Consider the following 17885-nt stretch of genomic DNA (forward strand, 5'->3'; position numbering starts at 1 on the left):
CTTCAACATCAATGGTTATCTTGTTCAATTAGAATCTGCTCGGAATATATCCACGATCAACTATCCTAGAATCGAGACCTGATGCCCAAAGCCAATACCAGCAACACTATCTTAAAACCATTCCACCATTCGCACATACAACCTGTCCAGTACACCATTGACTATCACTCGTACACAACATACCCACAATCCCCGCAATCTCAGAAGTGTAAGCCGGTCTACCTCCCGCATTTGGCGCATCATCTACCAAATCCTGATCATCCACATCTGGCCTGATCTTACTTCCAGGAGTACTTTCAATCCACGGTTTCAGCTCCTTCTTGAATCCCGCAGTGGTACCTGCCCACATATCCGTCTTTACTGGACCTGGATTAATGGAGTTTACCGTTGCGCGATCATGCAATTCGCGTGCCCAGGTTCGCGTCATGGCATCTACAGCTGCTTTCGTGCCACCATATACCGTTTGGCCCCAGAAACCCTCGGAACTAGAGACGGAACCGAGATTAATGATGCGGCCAGATCTATCGTGGGGAAGATAGTCTAGTGCGGCTTGTAAGAGAAGAAGGGGACCAAGCACGTTGATCTTGTATTGCCAGTTAAAGTCATCGATTGTGATGTCTGGGATGGGTGTGTTTTTGGATACACCTGCATTATTTACCAGGATATCGATTTGGAACTTTCCGGAGGGGTCTGAGAATTGAGATTTAGTATTGCTGATGATAGTTTCTGCGCCGGATTTCTCAGATACATCGGCTTGGACGATGAAAGTTTTAATGCTGTGTTTTTCTTCGAGCTTTTTGGAGAGCTCGCTGGTGAGAGTAGCGGAGGAATTGGATGTGTAGTTGAGGACGAGGTTGGCGCCCTTTGATGCGAGGTTTTCGGCAATTGCTGCTCCGATTCCTGGGGTTTTGATTAGTTGGTGTTGTGTTTATAGAATGTATGGGTAGGAGCGAAAGAAGGCATCAGGAACGTAGAGATAGATTTTCAAAATAGATATGATGACAAGCGATCAACTCACCTCTAGAAGCTCCAGTAATAATGGCAAGTTTGCCTTCTAATGGTCTATTTGAAGCCATTGCGTAGTTTTTGATGTGATGTGGATTGCTCGAGCAGTTTTGTTTTATATCACAGATGTAGAAGTGATGATTATACTTTTATCTTTTGGTTACTAGATCGCTTGATCAATCAATGAGGAAGTAAAACGAATAAACGACAGCGAAAAGAAAAAGTCTACTCAGCCTTTATATATGTGTAACAAATAGTCCCAATTTCACTCCATTGACTACCTCTTCACCTTCCTCATACCCCCACCATACATCACTCGAGCATTCTATGGTGGGGTTATACATTATTGTCGGCATAGAAATCCCCGGGGTCCATTTATCATTTCCTTAGTTCTTATCGGTTAAGCGCACCAGTTACGTGTGGTTTGAGAGGAAGCTTTGCATTACACAATACACCAATTGTTGACCTGTCAAACCGAGCTCTAAACAACCAACCAGCTATCCCATTCGAATCCCTCACAGCCCTCCATAGAAAAAGCAAAATTGGAAGAAAGGCCGTCCATCGCATTAATAAATATGGATATTAGACTATTACGATCCTCGGATATTCCGCATGTTCAACATGCCAATATCACCAATCTTCCCGAAAAGTTCGTCATCCCCTCCCTCCTCTTTACCCCTCCAAACTAACCCCCTCTAGCTATTTCATGAAATACTATCTCTACCATGCCCTCTCCTGGCCACAACTCTCCTTCGTCGCAGTCGACGTTTCGCGTCCCCAGAAAACCCCCTACGATTACCCCCGCATCGTCGGCTACGTCCTGGCGAAAATGGAAGAAGATCCTGCGGATGGCGTGCAACACGGTCACATTACTAGTCTGAGTGTTATGCGCACACATCGACGTCTTGGTATTGCCGAGAAATTAATGAGACAGAGTCGTATGTTCTCTCTTCCTTGTCCTACTCGTTCTCTTCCCATCTCATCTTCATTTTTCCAACCCCGAGGGGGATTGGTCTTTACATCCAGACTCTGAATTTCTGCTCCAACAAAAACACAAAAACTAACCATGCAAAACCAACAGAAAAAGCAATGGTCGAAACCTTCTCCGCCCAATACGTATCCCTCCACGTGCGTGTCTCCAACCAAGCTGCACTCCGTCTCTACCGCGACACACTCGGATTCCAGACGGAGAAGATCGAAGCAAAGTACTACGCCGACGGCGAAGATGCCTATTCGATGAACTTGGATCTCTCGTATATACGCGAGCAGATACTAGACGAGGAGGATGGCGATGAGGGAGAAGCAGTGGGGAGCGCAGGGAGCGCAAAGGATGTGAAGGCGATTGAGGAGGGGAAGGATGCAGAGACGGCAGAAAAGAAGAGGAAGGTTAAGGTAGGGAGGGGATTGGGGGTAGGAGAGTTGGTGGAGAAAAACGAGGCGTTGCCTATTCGGGAGGGGAAGTAAGATAGATGGGTGGATTATCTTGCGATTCCTTGTTTCGAGGAGCGGAATGAATGAGGGTTATTAAATGAATGTGTATGGGATGCTAGCAGGACTGCATATATTCCTGGAGTCTAAAAGTCATTTTCATCATGCTGGTTTGTGATGGCTTTATAGATGGTATGACGACATATCTAGGAAAAATGCTGCTCTTGTGGAAACATAAATGCAGTTTGCATACCTAGTAGTATATCATGGACGCCCGAGAGGGAGGGAGGAATCTTCTCTCAAGTAAGATTACTCTTACAGTCTATATATAGATCATATGGATTGAGAATCAAAAATACTCGATATTTTGCATCTTGTTTCTTTGAACTGTAAATGAAATTGGCTTCTTAAAGATCAAAAAATGTAGACTAGCTTAATCCTTGAGTCCTAATATGCCCTTGCTAAACATCTGATATAGCTACATCGAAGTTTGACATCACGAGAATGCTTTACGCATCTGTATACTATATCTTATATCCAAATACATTTCCTACTCAATCCATCGCAAAACGCAAAGCGCCAAAATCCATTTTCCTATAAAATCACAGTACTGCTACACTATCATCACACCATACCAAACCATGACGAGAAACAGAGATTTCCGTTAGTTTGAAAAACTAAGTATTTGCTTAACAGAATAAGAAACTAGAACTACGAAGATATCCCATCACCCGTGCCAAGTTCTCCTGGAATAGGCGGTGCTGGGTCAACGGGTAGTATGGGGTTGGGTTTGGCGGCCTCGAGAGATTCGTCTGCTGAGGTAGCTGCGTTGATGGGAGGGTTTGCTTCGATGGGGGTATTGGCTGGAGGGTCGTTTGATGGGGGTGGGATTGAGTCTGTGGGTGGGTTCACAGCTATATCTGTGGGTGGAGCTGGTTCGACTGGAGGATTGACTTCGACATTTTGAGAAGGTATTTCTTCGGCGGGAGGAGGATTCGTTTCCACTGTTGCTGGGATTGCGGAATCTATAAGTGGTGTTGGGTTGGTAGGGGGGTTTGGCTCAGCAGGGGGAAGTGGTTCGGCGGGAGGGTTTGGATTTGCGGGTGGTAATGGATCCGTGGGAGGGTTTGGCTCGGCGGGAGTAGCTGGCTCCGGAGCTGGAGGCTGTGGTGGGGGAGGAATAACGTCCTCAGGTTTTTGGAGGCCGATATCATTGACTGGCTTGGGGGTATCAATTGGAAGTGGAGGCGCTGAACACACTTTCGGATCTTTCGCAAACTCTGGACCTTTGTAAACTGGATTTGGATCTTCTCCCAATACATTCTGTGCTTTGATCAATACTGGAATTACAGCTCCTGTCTTCAAGAAGAATGTTCTATGGCCGATAACTCGTAAGATAGTGTTGATAGCTCCAGAATGAGAACTGAGTGAAATGAATGTACTATTATCATTCGTGAATAGATCATCTAGGAGAGCTTTGAATCTTCTATTCTCTGTCTCGTGGGTTTCTGAGTGATTGGCGCGCCAATAAGGATCTTCTTCTGGGAAATTGGATTCAAATTTCCAAGTAGGGGCGAGAGCGTGGATATAAGTTTTCGAGCGGCGTCGATCGCAAGTATGAGAGGAGATACCTTCACGGAGAAGTTCTTTGATAATGGGGGTGAATGGAGGGGAGGTGGGAGGAAGTGGTAGATTGTTGAACGTAAGGGAACATGTTTCGAGGCAACGCGTCAAGGGTGAGACGTAATAGGATTGTGGTGGAGATGCCTTTTGTGTGGTGATTAGTTTCTCCCAGAAAGCGTTGGCCACCAGAGCTTGGGCAACACCAGTGGGAGCAAGTTGAGCATCGGCCCAGGTTGAATTTTCATCTCCATCCAAGTGAGAATAGTAGCACTATGGAAGTCAATAAGAATCGCGTGTTGAGGGTCAGATAGAACATACATCCCATGCTTCTTTTCCAACCTCAGTCTCTTTTATGTTATGATATCCTTCCCCATGACGCCCCACTTCAAACTGTCAGTTGCATATCATGTGATGGCAGTAGTGATCTCGAATACATACAGTAAAGAACTTTATACTGAACATTCTTGGGAGTTTGATTGTTGAGTTTCACAACATGATTCTCGAATCTTTCCCATTGAGTCTTCTGTCTCTCCGGGTCGAAATCTGCATCCGTGTCATACACACGATCTTTCAAGCCAAAGTTCGACTCCTGAGTAGATAGTTATGTTAGTCTGATATGCGACAACGTGATTGCGAACTCTCTTACAGTGTAATTGAAGGTTTCCGAATTTGTATTCTGATCATCTTGTAGAAAATATCCTACTACATTTCTGAACTCCATATGTCTAGTTTTTGGTTGTACTTTGTTATTCATCGTGTATAATGGAGTCAGAAAAAGTGTAGCTAAAAATAAGCAAGGTCTAGAGTTCCGATCGTTAGCTGATAGCTGATGAGTTTAATAATTCTCCGCAAAATAGGATGCAAATCAACACAAGCAAAAGATAATAGTAGCAAAGAAGTACTTGGGTAGACAATCGAACTTAAATAGAGAAAACCAAATCCAACTTACACAATCAAAGATGCTCTCCAACAACCTGTTCGTCGATAAGCATATTGGTATGCATTAGCAATACTACTTGCGCCCGACCTTTCATTCGACCGGTGACCCAATAAAGACTCCTGGTCCTCCATATCTTACACCTTCACTAACGCCGGCTTCAAAATTCACAACCATCCAAAATCCAAATCCTAAAGTAAAAGCGAACACCAAAAGAACATTATATGGAATCTCCGGACCAAAGATAGTATCGCCGACAATAAGAAAAAGGGGCTTAATGCTTTGAATGACAATTGAGTTTTGATGGAAAAAAAGTACCTGCCAAATTCTAATGAGCATCACGTGTCAAAGGAATGAATTGTGTTAAGTACAGAGGACTGGTTTCATATTGAATATAATTTGATTGGTCCAAGCTTGGTGTTTCAGAGTCGTTAGGAGGAGTTAGGATGAGTGACAGGGAAGAATCACTTCTAGGCGCGTTGGGTATTTTGTACGTAACCGCAACGGCACGAGACTATTAGTGCCTAAGGCTGAAGTTAAAGTGACGCCGTTTTATGGCCATGAAATGGAAACTAATAAAGCGGCGATAACTAGCCACAAGCCCCAACCCGCAACTCCCGTGATTTGAATTCCAATCGTGATCCATAACGCCACAATGTTAAAGTTGGAGAATCAGGTCCGTGTATGATGTCACTCTAGGATAAATCTGGTTGTGAATGCAAAAGTTGTGGGGAAATTAGCTCAGAGCTCTTTTTTAGAAAAGCAAGCTCGCAAGCAAGCAAGCAAGTAAACAAAGCTTGAAAGTGGAGTGAAGAGTGGAACTAATTGAGGGAGAGCTCCGAGGGGAATCAAATCTAGACAGTGGAGGCTCGAGACAGGCAAGGGAATCAGATCTAGACAGCTAAGGTACATCGTACATTCCTCAGAGAGGAACAGGAACAGGAACAGGAACAGGAACAGGTCTGAAGTATACGTAGTCTAGTGGTAGTGTAGTGTATGGGCCGGGACGACGAGTTTGTATTTTCATGAGAGATTATTGGTGGCGTCCCAGATGTGAGTTATTTGTTTTGGCAAGGAAAGTGCGCTCGATCAATCGAAAAGTATTTGGGTTACGAGATATATACTTACTTGTATTAGATACATACTTCCACTACCGAGGTACACGTACTTCTATTGGATATATACTTCTATTGTAGATACGATTCTATTGGAGATATACTTCTATTGGATACATGCTTTGTAAGATTACTTCCGTGTCTAATAGACAAACCAAATGTACACATACCTACATCCTAATAAGAGAGGTATCCTCATTGAATGTAACAAGCAACAAGTATACTGTATGTCTACTCTCTCAAGTATTATTCACATCACATCACATCCACGATCCATCCATCTAGATCCTCTGTAGATTTGTTCGCAATATATTAAAAGGCTCCACCTCAGAATCCCATGCATTTGTAAACCCAGAAAAAATGATTTCGCGATCATTCTCATATTTTCCACCTGTTTGTTACTCCACAATCATGCCAACCTCTCATAAACCCGGTCTTCATCTGCCTTGGAACTCTTTCCATGACGTGCCTTCCCGACTTTATCCGTAATGGCTTTAGCTTCCATTCACCCCGCTACATAAATCTATTCTTTGTCCCTCACTTCTCTCACATTTCTCCTCTACACATCAACTCTCAATCATCAAGAATCTTTAACTAATATTTTCAATCAACCACCACTTTACAACCACATCATGTCTCTTCACTGTACGTATTTATGCTCGGGGAGTCTCTAATGGGAGATGGCTTGGAATGGAACTGGTGATGCTGGAGCATTGTGAGAGAGCTTTGGAATTGACATATTGAGCTTGGGATCTGTTCTATTTACACCTTCCAAGTCTAATGTCAATGGAATGTCCTCATGATGCTTCCTCACTACGCATTATCATGCCATCACCAACTTCTCTCACCTAGCTCCCGTTTTTCTTTCAATATCCCTCTACCCTATCGATTTACTGCCACTAACACCTACTTCGTATAGACCTCCCACCAGTTAAGCCATCGGCTATTGCCCTCGGTACCATCTTCAACCACGCTGCATCCCTTGCTGTCCTCGGCCCAGTCTTTGGCGAAACCTACCACAGAGCTCAAGCTGCCAACTCCAAGGAGGAATTTGTCAAGTCAAAGGAGGCTGCTTCCGCCGCTGCTGCATGGGGAACTTCCCTCGTCGGTAGCGCCGTCCAATCATATGGTGTTGGTGCTTTGATCAATGCCACCGGTACCCTCTCATACAAGGGTGCTGCATACTTGGGATCCTTGATCTTCATGGCTTCATCTGCTCCATCTGTACGTTATCCATTCGGAAAAATTATGCATCGAGGCCAATTTGCTAACACTCTCATCAGTTCATTGCACAAATCACCACTGAGAAGCGACCACTCGACACTGTTGCCGTTGGAGCTCTCGCTCGCGTCTTCGAGACTGTCGGTCTCTCTCTCTTCCTCACCTGGTGGGGAACCCGCACCAACCCATTCGAGTAAATGTATTACGCTTTAATATTGGGTATGATCGTTGGGAAGGATTAACGGAATGGGGTTATGGTATGGGAAGGAAATGACGTTCGGACTGGAGTATTCCGTTTCGTCTGTGTATTATCTCGACTCGAATCAATTCACTTTTATGACTTTATGATTTAATCGTCATTAATTGCACAGCTTTATTAGGCAGAATATGAATTTCTTTCAAACAAGGACTCTTTTTTTTCTCTCCTTGGGTAAATTGTATATGGTCTTTACATCTGTGAACTTTTCTCTTTGACATGAAGTGTTTTCTGTATTTCATTTCTAGACTCAGATTCTTCAACTCGCTACATTGGATTCAATATACCAATAGGTGGTCAAGTTAGAAAACATCAACAAATCATCCAAGTGATGAGCCTTACCACAACCTCTTCACTGTCACCACGCAGCTCGCTCATCAGTTCACCACCTCCAGACTTTCTCAAATATAATCCCATAATTCCTTTCTTATGCCACATACGACCATAGACTGAAGAGAATTGGGCATCCCGTCCGCTCTGCCATACACAAGCTTCAGATCGGTGGATTAGTAGTTGGGTGGGTGACCACCAGCGAATCCCCACTGTTGTATGTCTTTTGTTGTTTTGTTTTGCCTCTATTGCTCATTGGGGTTTTCACGTTGTGAGGGCAGATAGGTAGGTGTTTCTGGGACATTTGGATTGGGGGGCTGGGAGGGGAAGGAAGGAGAGAGGTGGGGTTTTTAATGGTGATTAATGAGTGCTGGTACTAGAGAAGACTGCTTTTTATGGGTGACTTCGACTTTGCGTTGTTTGTTATTCTCGAAGCAAGGATATTTCTAGGGAGAGGAGGTGTTCATCTTGGACTTGGGAGTAGGTAAAAAGGAACGGGGAAAGGAGAAGAGGGAATGATATGTTAGGTTGCGGACATACAATTGTAGACAGTCATTTAGAAATATGAATGAATCTCTACGTTTTTATATTTGGGCGTTCTGAGATGAAGATTGAGATTGAGATTGAGATTCAAAGTAAGGAGGATCTGGGACGACTCGTAGAAAACTTCAATTGAGTAGTAGATTGATTTCTGATGAGTGGGGATAAGTCAGTCAATGGTGGAAATCTTGGGGATTGCTGAATACCTACCTACCTGCTGAAATTGTTAAAATCATGATTTATGTTGTTTTGTGGTGGAGAGAGAGGGGTTTGCTAGGATTTATTATGTGTGCTTTTATGCTTTGGTCTTTGTGGAAGTTTGTTGCTGTTTAGTTTGCTTGATATATATAGAGAGATGTATGATTTGTATCCGTGGATGGTTTGGTTAGATTGAGATGTGTTTGTTGGGGGAGGTGAGGTGAGGTGAGATGTGCTAACTTGGTTCTTGATATTTGTTTACAAGGGAAGTCATGAGACAAAATTTTCACGGTTTTATCCTATATAGCTAATGCTCCAGATTCATAGTCTGGTATGGCCACTCGTTTGAATATCAACATGTTCTTACAATGTCATTGTAAACAACAACTCTGATGGCAGTTTAAAAGCCCGATGATTGACGAGTATATTAATTCACCGTTGTTTAGAATCGTAGTTGAAACACAACTTTGCAATGTGATGCCGAACCTGTACGTGTGCAGTGTGAAAAGTACAAATCGGTAGAGCTATGAGTATAACATCGTATATATTGATAGAAATCAGTAGGTGTAAACATTAGAGTGTAGAATCTCAAAGACGAATACATTATGGTGCTATGCTGGCTAAACAAATCATCATTGATAAGCAATGTGCCGGCATCAACCTTGGTTTCTAATCACCACAACAGTATATTCTAGTGTCTCTCGAAGCAATCATCTGTCAGAACCTGGTGTCGTGGACTTATTCGATGCCTCATACGTCCCTGACTATAGCTACTCGTTCCGCAAGGTGAAAATTGATTGACAACATATTAATTGACGGAAAGAAGCTTTGCATGCCGCCGGTGCAGTGTTCATGGGTCTTCCTTTTTCCCCCAATACCCGAGTAAATCTTGTCGTGACGAAGCGGATATATGGTAGCATACTTTCTAGTCACCTACATGTTGCCGAAATACTAAATTCGCTTGAGATATTTGATCCTAGAAACATGAGATTGAATTCATGAAGTTGAGATTTGTCTTCTCTATTATGATAGAAAAATAACTTCTACTGTGATTGGACTGATGGCTCTTAACAAACAGTACAGGTCAATACTCAATCATCAAAGAAAAAGACATTCTACAGGTATGGCATTATTGGTTGAAGTTTGCACTCGCAAAAGAAGCTAAAAAGGCCATAGACCAACTTCAGTATCTTTTCATGATATCCATCATCCCTGTGCAATGTTTCCCTATAACCAAACATCCAGTGGAAATAAGAGCTAATGTGCTGTAGATTGCTTAGGTATAGATGTTTTCCATCGCCGTCCTCACTTTGCGCTTGCTAAGTAGGAGCTGTACTTGGGTTGAGAGATACTGCAAGATGCCTATACGACATATCTCTAAGATCGTGGTAACATGTACTTTGGTATAACCCAATATATTCTAATATGTACATAAGTTACCAGTTATGATATATTCTCAGTGCAAAAATAGTAACGTTTATATTGCAAGTGAAATAGATGTAATATAATCCCAAAGGTTACCTAAGCTCGGACCATTCATTTTTCCGGCTCAAGATACGTTTAACCTTGCATCACCGACCAGACCCTCAAGTAGCTCCCAACTCCAAGCAGACACTCCCCAAAACACCTAGAAAATGCATCTCTCAGCCACCGGCGTCTATTCGCTGCTGTCCCTTCTCCCCTCCACGCTCGCAACTCAACTCATCTTCACAATCCCAACAACTCCCCAACTAAACCCATCAACTCTCCCCCCCTCCACTCACGCGATCCTCAGTACCCTTTCTCACACGCACACCGCGCCTCTCACACCATCCAATTCCTTTTCTTTCCGCAACCTTACCAGCGGCTCCTACCTCCTCACCGTTTCCTCTTCAGCCCACGCTTTCATTCCTCTCCGCGTCGATATCCATCCTGCATCCTCCGAGTCAAATCTCATTCCCATAGAAGCATTTACCACTTTCCGCGCCAACGAATGGAGCAACAAGGGAGAAATTATCCCGGTTTCTAAACTCGGAGATGATAAATATACAGCGGAAGTTAAGCCACTTGTCGAGAAAAACTATTATCTTGAGCGAGCCGGATTCTCGCCATTGAGTTTATTGAAAAATCCTATGATCTTGATTGCTGGATTCAGTATGCTTATTGTGTTTGGAATGCCTTATCTTATGGACAATAGTACGTATATTTTTATTGAATTTCTGGGAGTCAGATTTGAGACTTCACAATCATGCCATGTATATATTCTTTGTTTTCTATGCTAACAGTACATCTTTTACAGTGGATCCAGAACTCAAGGCTGAATTTGAGGAGCGCCAGAAGAGTGGTGGTGGAATCACAGGCGGTGCCAATGGCGCCAATCCATTGCAAAATTTCGATGCGGCAGCTTGGTTGGCTGGGTCTGGTGGAAAGAAGGAGGGAGGTGCTGCAAGTGGTGGAAGAGAGATTATCAGATGAGCGTGGTGGTTGCATCCGTGGAGTTTCATTGATACTCTAGCTGATTCATGAGAGGTGATCGATTTATTGGATGATGATAATACCCGGGAACCATGGGTCAAGCTACGATGCGAAAAGTAAATACAGTAAAGATAGATCTGTTAAGACAACATAAAAATGGGGGGTTCTTATACCGTCATAATTTGAGCTTAAATTCCTCGCGCCATAGGGACATCTATATCAATTGCAGATTCATGCTTTGAGAAGCTACCAGAAGCGAGAAATTGACCCATCACTTGAGATTCCATAATGTTTTGGCGCAGAAAAATAATTGCAAGTGCTGATTTATGGTGCCAAGCGGCTCTCATCAGTAGATCTACTCTTTTATCAATACAGTATTTAGTGAATTCTGGATAAATAATTCTCATTGAATATTTTACATTGCAGATCGCATCTTGGATAGACGATCATAGAGCAGACTAGATAGCACTGGTATCAAGCATCCAAATCCAAGGGGTAGTATGGGTGATTCTGCAGTTTCTTATACACCTTACTATTCATACCAGCAGCCATTCAAACAAAGCTCATACTAAGGCTACTTGAGGAGTAAGTCTTTCATACCCTGGCAATAATCACGAACCTAAGTGAAGTCGTCTTCTTCCAGTCTCATATCTCCTACTCATGACTACGAATCAGGCTCGCTAAAAAAGCCAAAATCTTGGGGGGGAAACCTCTCCTTCCAGATAAATCTAATGTATATCGATCAAGATATACAAACCAGAAGACTGAATTTTCACTTATCAGAGTCTTCAGATGTAGAGCTGCAGTTCTGTTTGAGAGGATGTGAAAACTTTATGCGCTACCACTAAGCTGGATCTCACTCATTAGAAGGTTGAAATTCTCTGTTTGGTGGCATGGGTCTTGAGGCGAGCTGTTCCTGTAAAATATTGGGATACACTATGGGGTTGTTTCAGCATTTCCAACTTACCTGATCATCCTATTGAATTTCTCTCCCAGAATAATATATGATATCATTCCCTCAGCATTTTGAACACCCACCCAGGACTTGAAATCCCAATGCCTTGATCAATGATCATACAACAATCTAGATTCTCATCCGGCAATGATGAGATACCCCAAGATTTCCGCTTCCTGGAGGATTTTCCTAGGATCTGACCCGATGGATTGGTAACCAGATTGCTGGGTCGGCGGCTACCAACTCTATATCTCCACAACTTTGCGTATGTAATTTCATGGATTCGTGTCACACCAAGTTGTTTCTGCTTGGGTATCACATGTATCCCTTTGCATTATAAAAGTTAGAACTCAATTCTATCTCTTCGATTTACAGTACTTCAAAATTCCTCGGCTCATCTTTTAAATATCATTACCTTGAGTACCTTTGCCGACAGCGGCCGATGTCTCGCGACCTCGCTTATCCTATGACCTCGACACGTTTTAATCTTCTGAAACAAACAAACGTCCATCGACCTCGACCGCTCCGCCTGCCTGGGGCGCTAAAAATAGCCGGGTATGGGGTTCTTGGGTTTCGGATACGTACCCCTAGGATTGGTTAAAGATACTTGGAGAAGTTGGTCAAGAGGTTTGTTAGCGGCGATGAGGAGGGATTGGGTTGGAAGCTGGACACTAGGGATGTTGTAAGACGGGTGGTGGCATTGTGTCTGGTCGACTAGCTTGTTCGTGATCCTTTGAATATCGGCTCCTGTACATAGATGAGGAGTACCTCTTGATTCTTCTACATTCATTTTTATTTCCTTCTTCTTGAGAAATAGACGTCTGTTCACTCTTTAACTATCTAGTCACTCTTTTTGAATCTGCAAATTAGTCTTTTATTTTTATTTTTATTTTTATTTTTATATCAGCCTACTAAACGCTCCCTCCCTTTTCATTTACCTCAAAAGACAAACAAAATGTGCTGCTGTTTCGGATCCCGCGGGGAACACGTCGAGCCCGTCAAGAAAATCTCACAGCAAGAATTCGATGAGAAGAAAAAATTGTACGAATCTAGCAGTCATCGATCATTCGTCCCTGCTGAGCTGCATAGGAGGGACCCTTCGAGAGGCAGCAGCACTTCTCGAAACGGGTATCGAGGATCGCAGAGTGGATCTGGTGGTATTAGAGATTCGAGAGGTTATAGCAGTAGTGGGGACTCTCACAGGTATAGTAGTAGTGGATATGGCCAGGAAGGATATAGTCAGGGAGGACATAGTCTGGGAGGACGCTCGCAACCATCATTGGGGACTAGAGCGCTGGGGAGTGGATTGGGATCTACACCGCGGTATGACACTGACTACCGAAGATGAACATAACATGTTTGAGTAATAGGGGATTCTGCATTATCTTTTCGAGGCGTGAAAGAAGGCCGAGAAGACATGCCCAGAGGAGAAGATACGATGCAGGACATCTATCTGCGATACTTCCACTCATATCTTCGAGGCTCTCTCAGGGACACGTCACCACACCGCCCACCACCCACCACTTAACTCTATAGTTTGGTCAGATCTGCAACACCACCACCCACGAGCAAAGACCCCACAAAGGTATCAAGGACGAGAGAGGGAACCTCGTTTTGAGCGATATCCGCATCAAAGATCACTAGGAGAACTTGTATATCAATTCCGCTTCTTGCAATTTGATTTAATGGGAGTCTGGCATACACGGTTGGGAGTTTTGAAGTACTGGTTAGAAGATAGTTAATATGATGCAGGAAAGTTATGAGAAAAAGAATATTTTAATCAATATTTCCTCGTTAGATCAACCTCGTGAGTTTGTTTTCCTTATGATGTAATTACACTGAAGTCCTCGGATCGGCCTTCAAGAATTTAGGACGAAAGTTTACGAGATTCTAGATGTTGATGAAACTTTCTTCAACTTCAAAGGTAATCGCTGAAAAGAAGGGATTTAAGAAAAACGAGAAATCTCACAACTTAGTTGCACTGAATTCTTGAACAATAGCGTTTTATATAATATATAATTTTTTGACTAGCCCACCTTCCCGTTACTAGTACTACTTCTAAGTCTACCCGCACCCTTCTTTCTTCCTCCATCTAAACCATACAATCCGCCCGCAAAAAATACCAAAAATGCACCCACCAAGGTCCCAGGACTAAGTCTATTTCCAAACAACCAAATGCTCAATAATAAACTAGCCAGTTTTCTCACATTCAGTACAATCGTTACCGTGAGTGCAGAAGATGCAGCGGCAAGTAAATTAACTCCGCGTATACATGCATATTGAGTGAGCACATTCATAGCAAGAAAGACGAGTTGGCTTGGTAGGTAGATCTGTGAGATTTTAGAAACGAGGTCGGAGGGGAGCGTTTGGACATCGAGGAAGGGAAGGCTGAGCGGCGCGGAGGAGGCAAGCCTGAGGAATTGGCGATACATGGAGGGGAAGAAAGGAGCGAAAAGAGGCAGTGCGAGAATATGTGAGTAGAAGAGGTTTTCTTTCCAATGGGGTCCGTATTCTTTGTAGGTTTCTTCCGTGTAAAGACCCATTATTGCGGAGAGCACTTGGGCAATAAAGAGGATGATAAGTCCTGTGTTGAAAGAGGGTATGTCCGCGTCTACTTTTCCGTCCTGCTAGGGAATTAGTGATATTCGAAGGTGTAAGAAGCATGATAATACCTTAGACTGCGCATCGAACATAGCTGCTGTAACTACCCCAATCGTCAAAAGAATGACAGCTATAATTTGTATCCTAGAGAATCGCTTTCCCCATATGTATCCCGCGGCCAAGGTTGTAATACTACCTCCAGATCGTAAGATGATGTGCATAGGCACTGAAATATTATAGCCGAATGCATGATTGTTCATGACATTGATTGTAAAGAATAAAACAATATTTATAATCCATCGACGTATAGGGACACGATTTGGTGTGAGGAAGAGCGGGGGTCGACTTCGATCGAATTGGGAAATGTAGCTGGTCACAGCTACAAAGATAAATTGAACAAATGTCATAAGGGTTCCTTCAGAAAATTAGAATAGCATTCGATGAGGTGGTGCATGGAGGGAATCTACCGCTATCTTTCTCGACTCTGTTTTGATCAATGTCAGCGGGGTACTCGAAACAACATAACCTCAAAAGCAAGAGAATCAAAACTTACTTGACAATGGCTTCCAAAGCGAAAACCTAAGTATGCAATGAGCTCCTCATCCTTTCCAACTTTCTCAAACTGTAGGAGCACTCACATTTGAGCAACAACCTCCGAAAATCAACCCAAGCATGGCACCCACTGCCAACCATTGCGGAATTGTTTCAATAAATATGCGCCCCGCCATCGCAAGCAATTTTGAGGACGTAGATCTTTTATCATTGATTCCATACATTTCGGCCTTTTCCAATGATGGTGCAGCATTAATAACCTTTGGGGCTACGACATCTCCATCGGCATTCGAAGCTTGTAAATCTCGAAGGGTGGAACGACGCCGTTGGGCCGGCATAGATGCTTGCTGCTGGCTGCTAGCAGAATCAGCTCTGCGTCTTCGAGCCATTCATAAATACGCCTTTCTGACTAACTGAATGCGATCAGGGGGAGGCGTTTCCCGTGCTGGAATCTAAGAATGGAGGATTTTTGAGTGTGATGTTCCAGAATTTGGCTACCGATATGACTGAAAGCGGTACGATGGGATATGATACAAAATTGGATAGTGGCTCAGCAACAATGCAGTTGGTATCAAAAAGAAGAAAACAATTTTAACAGTGATGTTGAAATCTGACACGTAGAATAGAGGCACACTACTGTATTTTTATTTGCTTTTTGATAATCCCCCAATTGCAGGTGCGCTCTGCAAGGATAAGTGCCTAGGTAGGTACTGCGTAGATTCTAGCTTTCAGGTTTTTTTTCTCTAAGTAAAGAACGTTATAATCTCTATTATAGTCCCTAGACAGGTATAGCTGAAGGAAGTAGTAAAGGACAACGTGGAAGTACCTACCCTGAGTACTTTTAGCTGAGGTAGTAGCTGTTTAGCATGGTTGTTTTGGAATCTAGAGCAAATATACCCCATAAATAGTATCATGGTCCCTGTAAGTCCCCTGATATTGGCGTCTACTTTTCAGCGATTGCCGAATAACCCCGGTAGTAGCTTAATAAGGTTATTTAAAGCTCTTGAAGCTTATAATCAAGTACTGTTGAAGAATAATTGCAATGTATTATCATTACAAGTCCCTCGAAAACATTGTTCAACTGACATTTAACTGACATTCAACTAGCTGCAGCGGGAAATGGATGGAAGTCCATTCACAGTATATACACCTATCTAGCTGCATGCTAGGGATAAATGGAAATGCCAATTCCGTTCCTCTTACAGATTAAAAGATCTTTGAAGAGCGTAACCTTTCATCTATAAAGCTGTTCCTGGTGGTTGCCCCCCAGTGAGCTAACAAACATTACATTACAATTCTGATACTTCGAAGGTTCTTCCTGATCAGGAGCAGCTGCGGCTAGTGCTACAACTTACAAATGTCACCATCTTCCATGAGCAGTCCCCGATACTTCCTCAAATCTCAGAGCTTTACTTCATCTATCAAGAATTCAATGAACAAATGAGTTGGCCGATTCCAGGAAAGTCTTCCGTTGCAAAGCTTCAGTCCATATATTCAAGTGAAGTTCAAAAATACTCAAATATGGTTACCAGCACCTCAAAATATCTGCCATATTTTCAAACTCAAATCTACCAAAAGAATCCGTACAAGCCAAGAAAATTTCATCCAACACTCTTCCAAAAAGACAACAACGTAGACAATCCGAAAGAACCCCCCTAAAATCTAACCGAAAACCATCTCAATTGAAACACCCTCCCTAAGAACATACCCTTCCAAGTACAAAAATCACACCACAAGACCATCATAATCATCACCAAAAACCCTCTATCAAAGCCGTCCCTTTCCATCAACAATACTATAATCCTTCCACATCTTAACCCCCCCATCACCCACACCATCTCCCTTAATTCTCGAAGCGATGATTTGTTTCCGTGCTAGCCATTCTTCTCTGGACTCAGCGCTCCCTCTGCGGAGTAAATATGTACCATCATCATCCTCTTCGATATTAATATCTGCATTTTTCAAAAGCGAACCGTGCTCTTCGACAGAAGATGTTCGACGATTGTGGGTATGGAAGTGGGAAAAAGGATTAGAATGCATGTGAAAGTGCTTGTGAGATTTAGTCGAGGAATTGGAGGAGGAAGGTTGGGATAGGGAAGTGGAAGTGGATGTTGGAGAGGAGACAGAGTGGTGCGATGACGAATTGCCCATTGTATTGACTATGTATGAAATATAGCTCTGTAAACCGAATAAGTAAATTCGAGGAAGCAGATAGATAGTATTCGAATCCCCAGACAAAACAAAAATATCAACCAAAATACAGAAAATCAAGCATGCGCAACTGCTCCATCCCATCCTCAATATATCACTCCCAGAACCTGTACACCCCCATCAAACCCCAACATGCACACACCTCACCAGCCATCCCAACACCCACAACAACATCAAGATCCGCCCTCGCAAAGCCCTCGTCCGGGTCTTCAGCCCTACAGCCTTCTTTCCACAACCACCACAACGCCAATAACCCATCTCTTATCATGCACGAATACTAATATGTAGGGCTACAAGCGACCGTGATTATATGAAGTTGGTCCGTAGGCGCGCGACTACCTCGTTCCACGAACGTTCCGAGCGTGGTAGGAAGGGAGACCCGGCCGTTTGAGGGACCGCTCCAACAGCTTTGTTCGATCGATCAGTACGATTATATCATAGAGGCAGTGCAGATATCTT

The 17885-nt window shown here is 43.3% G+C and overlaps 8 protein-coding genes across 8 annotated transcripts; 4 read left to right on the plus strand and 4 right to left on the minus strand.

Annotated features, from left to right (window-relative positions):
• Nucleotides 1–106: 106 nt before the first annotated feature.
• Nucleotides 107–1076, minus strand: EAE97_006809 (uncharacterized protein; the record flags this gene model as incomplete). The annotated part of the gene is made up of 2 exons (XM_038877322.1): nucleotides 107–900; nucleotides 1019–1076. 2 exons carry the CDS (start codon nucleotides 1074–1076, stop codon nucleotides 107–109), a joined length of 852 nt encoding a protein of 283 aa, XP_038731512.1.
• A 504-nt stretch (nucleotides 1077–1580) lies between these two features.
• Nucleotides 1581–2469, plus strand: EAE97_006810 (uncharacterized protein; the record flags this gene model as incomplete). Its single annotated transcript, XM_038877323.1, has 3 exons — nucleotides 1581–1654; nucleotides 1705–1943; nucleotides 2087–2469. 3 exons carry the CDS (start codon nucleotides 1581–1583, stop codon nucleotides 2467–2469), a joined length of 696 nt encoding a protein of 231 aa, XP_038731513.1.
• Nucleotides 2470–3144: 675 nt separating this feature from the next.
• Nucleotides 3145–5127, minus strand: EAE97_006811 (uncharacterized protein; the record flags this gene model as incomplete). The annotated part of the gene is made up of 5 exons (XM_038877324.1): nucleotides 3145–4326; nucleotides 4375–4439; nucleotides 4495–4645; nucleotides 4703–4856; nucleotides 5006–5127. The coding sequence occupies 5 exons, from the start codon at nucleotides 5125–5127 to the stop codon at nucleotides 3145–3147; spliced, it is 1674 nt and encodes a 557-aa protein (XP_038731514.1).
• Nucleotides 5128–6740: 1613 nt separating this feature from the next.
• On the plus strand, nucleotides 6741–7526 carry EAE97_006812 (uncharacterized protein; the record flags this gene model as incomplete). The annotated part of the gene is made up of 3 exons (XM_038877325.1): nucleotides 6741–6753; nucleotides 7028–7332; nucleotides 7392–7526. 3 exons carry the CDS (start codon nucleotides 6741–6743, stop codon nucleotides 7524–7526), a joined length of 453 nt encoding a protein of 150 aa, XP_038731515.1.
• A 2761-nt stretch (nucleotides 7527–10287) lies between these two features.
• EAE97_006813 (uncharacterized protein) lies at nucleotides 10288–11107 on the plus strand (the record flags this gene model as incomplete). The annotated part of the gene is made up of 2 exons (XM_038877326.1): nucleotides 10288–10828; nucleotides 10932–11107. The coding sequence occupies 2 exons, from the start codon at nucleotides 10288–10290 to the stop codon at nucleotides 11105–11107; spliced, it is 717 nt and encodes a 238-aa protein (XP_038731516.1).
• Nucleotides 11108–13017: 1910 nt separating this feature from the next.
• On the plus strand, nucleotides 13018–13410 carry EAE97_006814 (uncharacterized protein; the record flags this gene model as incomplete). The annotated part of the gene is made up of 1 exon (XM_038877327.1): nucleotides 13018–13410. The coding sequence occupies one exon, from the start codon at nucleotides 13018–13020 to the stop codon at nucleotides 13408–13410; it is 393 nt and encodes a 130-aa protein (XP_038731517.1).
• A 649-nt stretch (nucleotides 13411–14059) lies between these two features.
• EAE97_006815 (uncharacterized protein) lies at nucleotides 14060–16053 on the minus strand. Its single transcript, XM_038877328.1, has 5 exons — nucleotides 15302–16053; nucleotides 15217–15242; nucleotides 15131–15147; nucleotides 14735–15078; nucleotides 14060–14686 (listed from the first exon to the last, which is right to left on the minus strand). The coding sequence occupies exons 1-5, from the start codon at nucleotides 15602–15604 to the stop codon at nucleotides 14090–14092; spliced, it is 1287 nt and encodes a 428-aa protein (XP_038731518.1). The 5' UTR covers nucleotides 15605–16053; the 3' UTR covers nucleotides 14060–14089.
• A 929-nt stretch (nucleotides 16054–16982) lies between these two features.
• Nucleotides 16983–17366, minus strand: EAE97_006816 (uncharacterized protein; the record flags this gene model as incomplete). Its single annotated transcript, XM_038877329.1, has 1 exon — nucleotides 16983–17366. The coding sequence occupies one exon, from the start codon at nucleotides 17364–17366 to the stop codon at nucleotides 16983–16985; it is 384 nt and encodes a 127-aa protein (XP_038731519.1).
• Nucleotides 17367–17885: the final 519 nt, after the last annotated feature.

The sequence above is a fragment of the Botrytis byssoidea genome (genome assembly GCF_014898295.1).
Source record: "Botrytis byssoidea strain MUCL 94 chromosome Unknown BBYS_013, whole genome shotgun sequence".
Lineage (NCBI taxonomy): Eukaryota > Fungi > Ascomycota > Leotiomycetes > Helotiales > Sclerotiniaceae > Botrytis > Botrytis byssoidea.

Coding starts and splice junctions, on each gene's coding strand:
- EAE97_006815 (XM_038877328.1), bottom strand. CDS start 15,604: ATGGCTCGAAGACGCAGAGCTGATTCTGCTAGCAGCCAGCAGCAAGCA. Junction 15,243..15,301: donor TCGGAGGTTGTTGCTCAAAT/GTGAGTGCTCCT, acceptor TTGCATACTTAG/GTTTTCGCTTTGGAAGCCAT. Junction 14,687..14,734: donor TGTTCGATGCGCAGTCTAAG/GTATTATCATGC, acceptor ATTCCCTAGCAG/GACGGAAAAGTAGACGCGGA.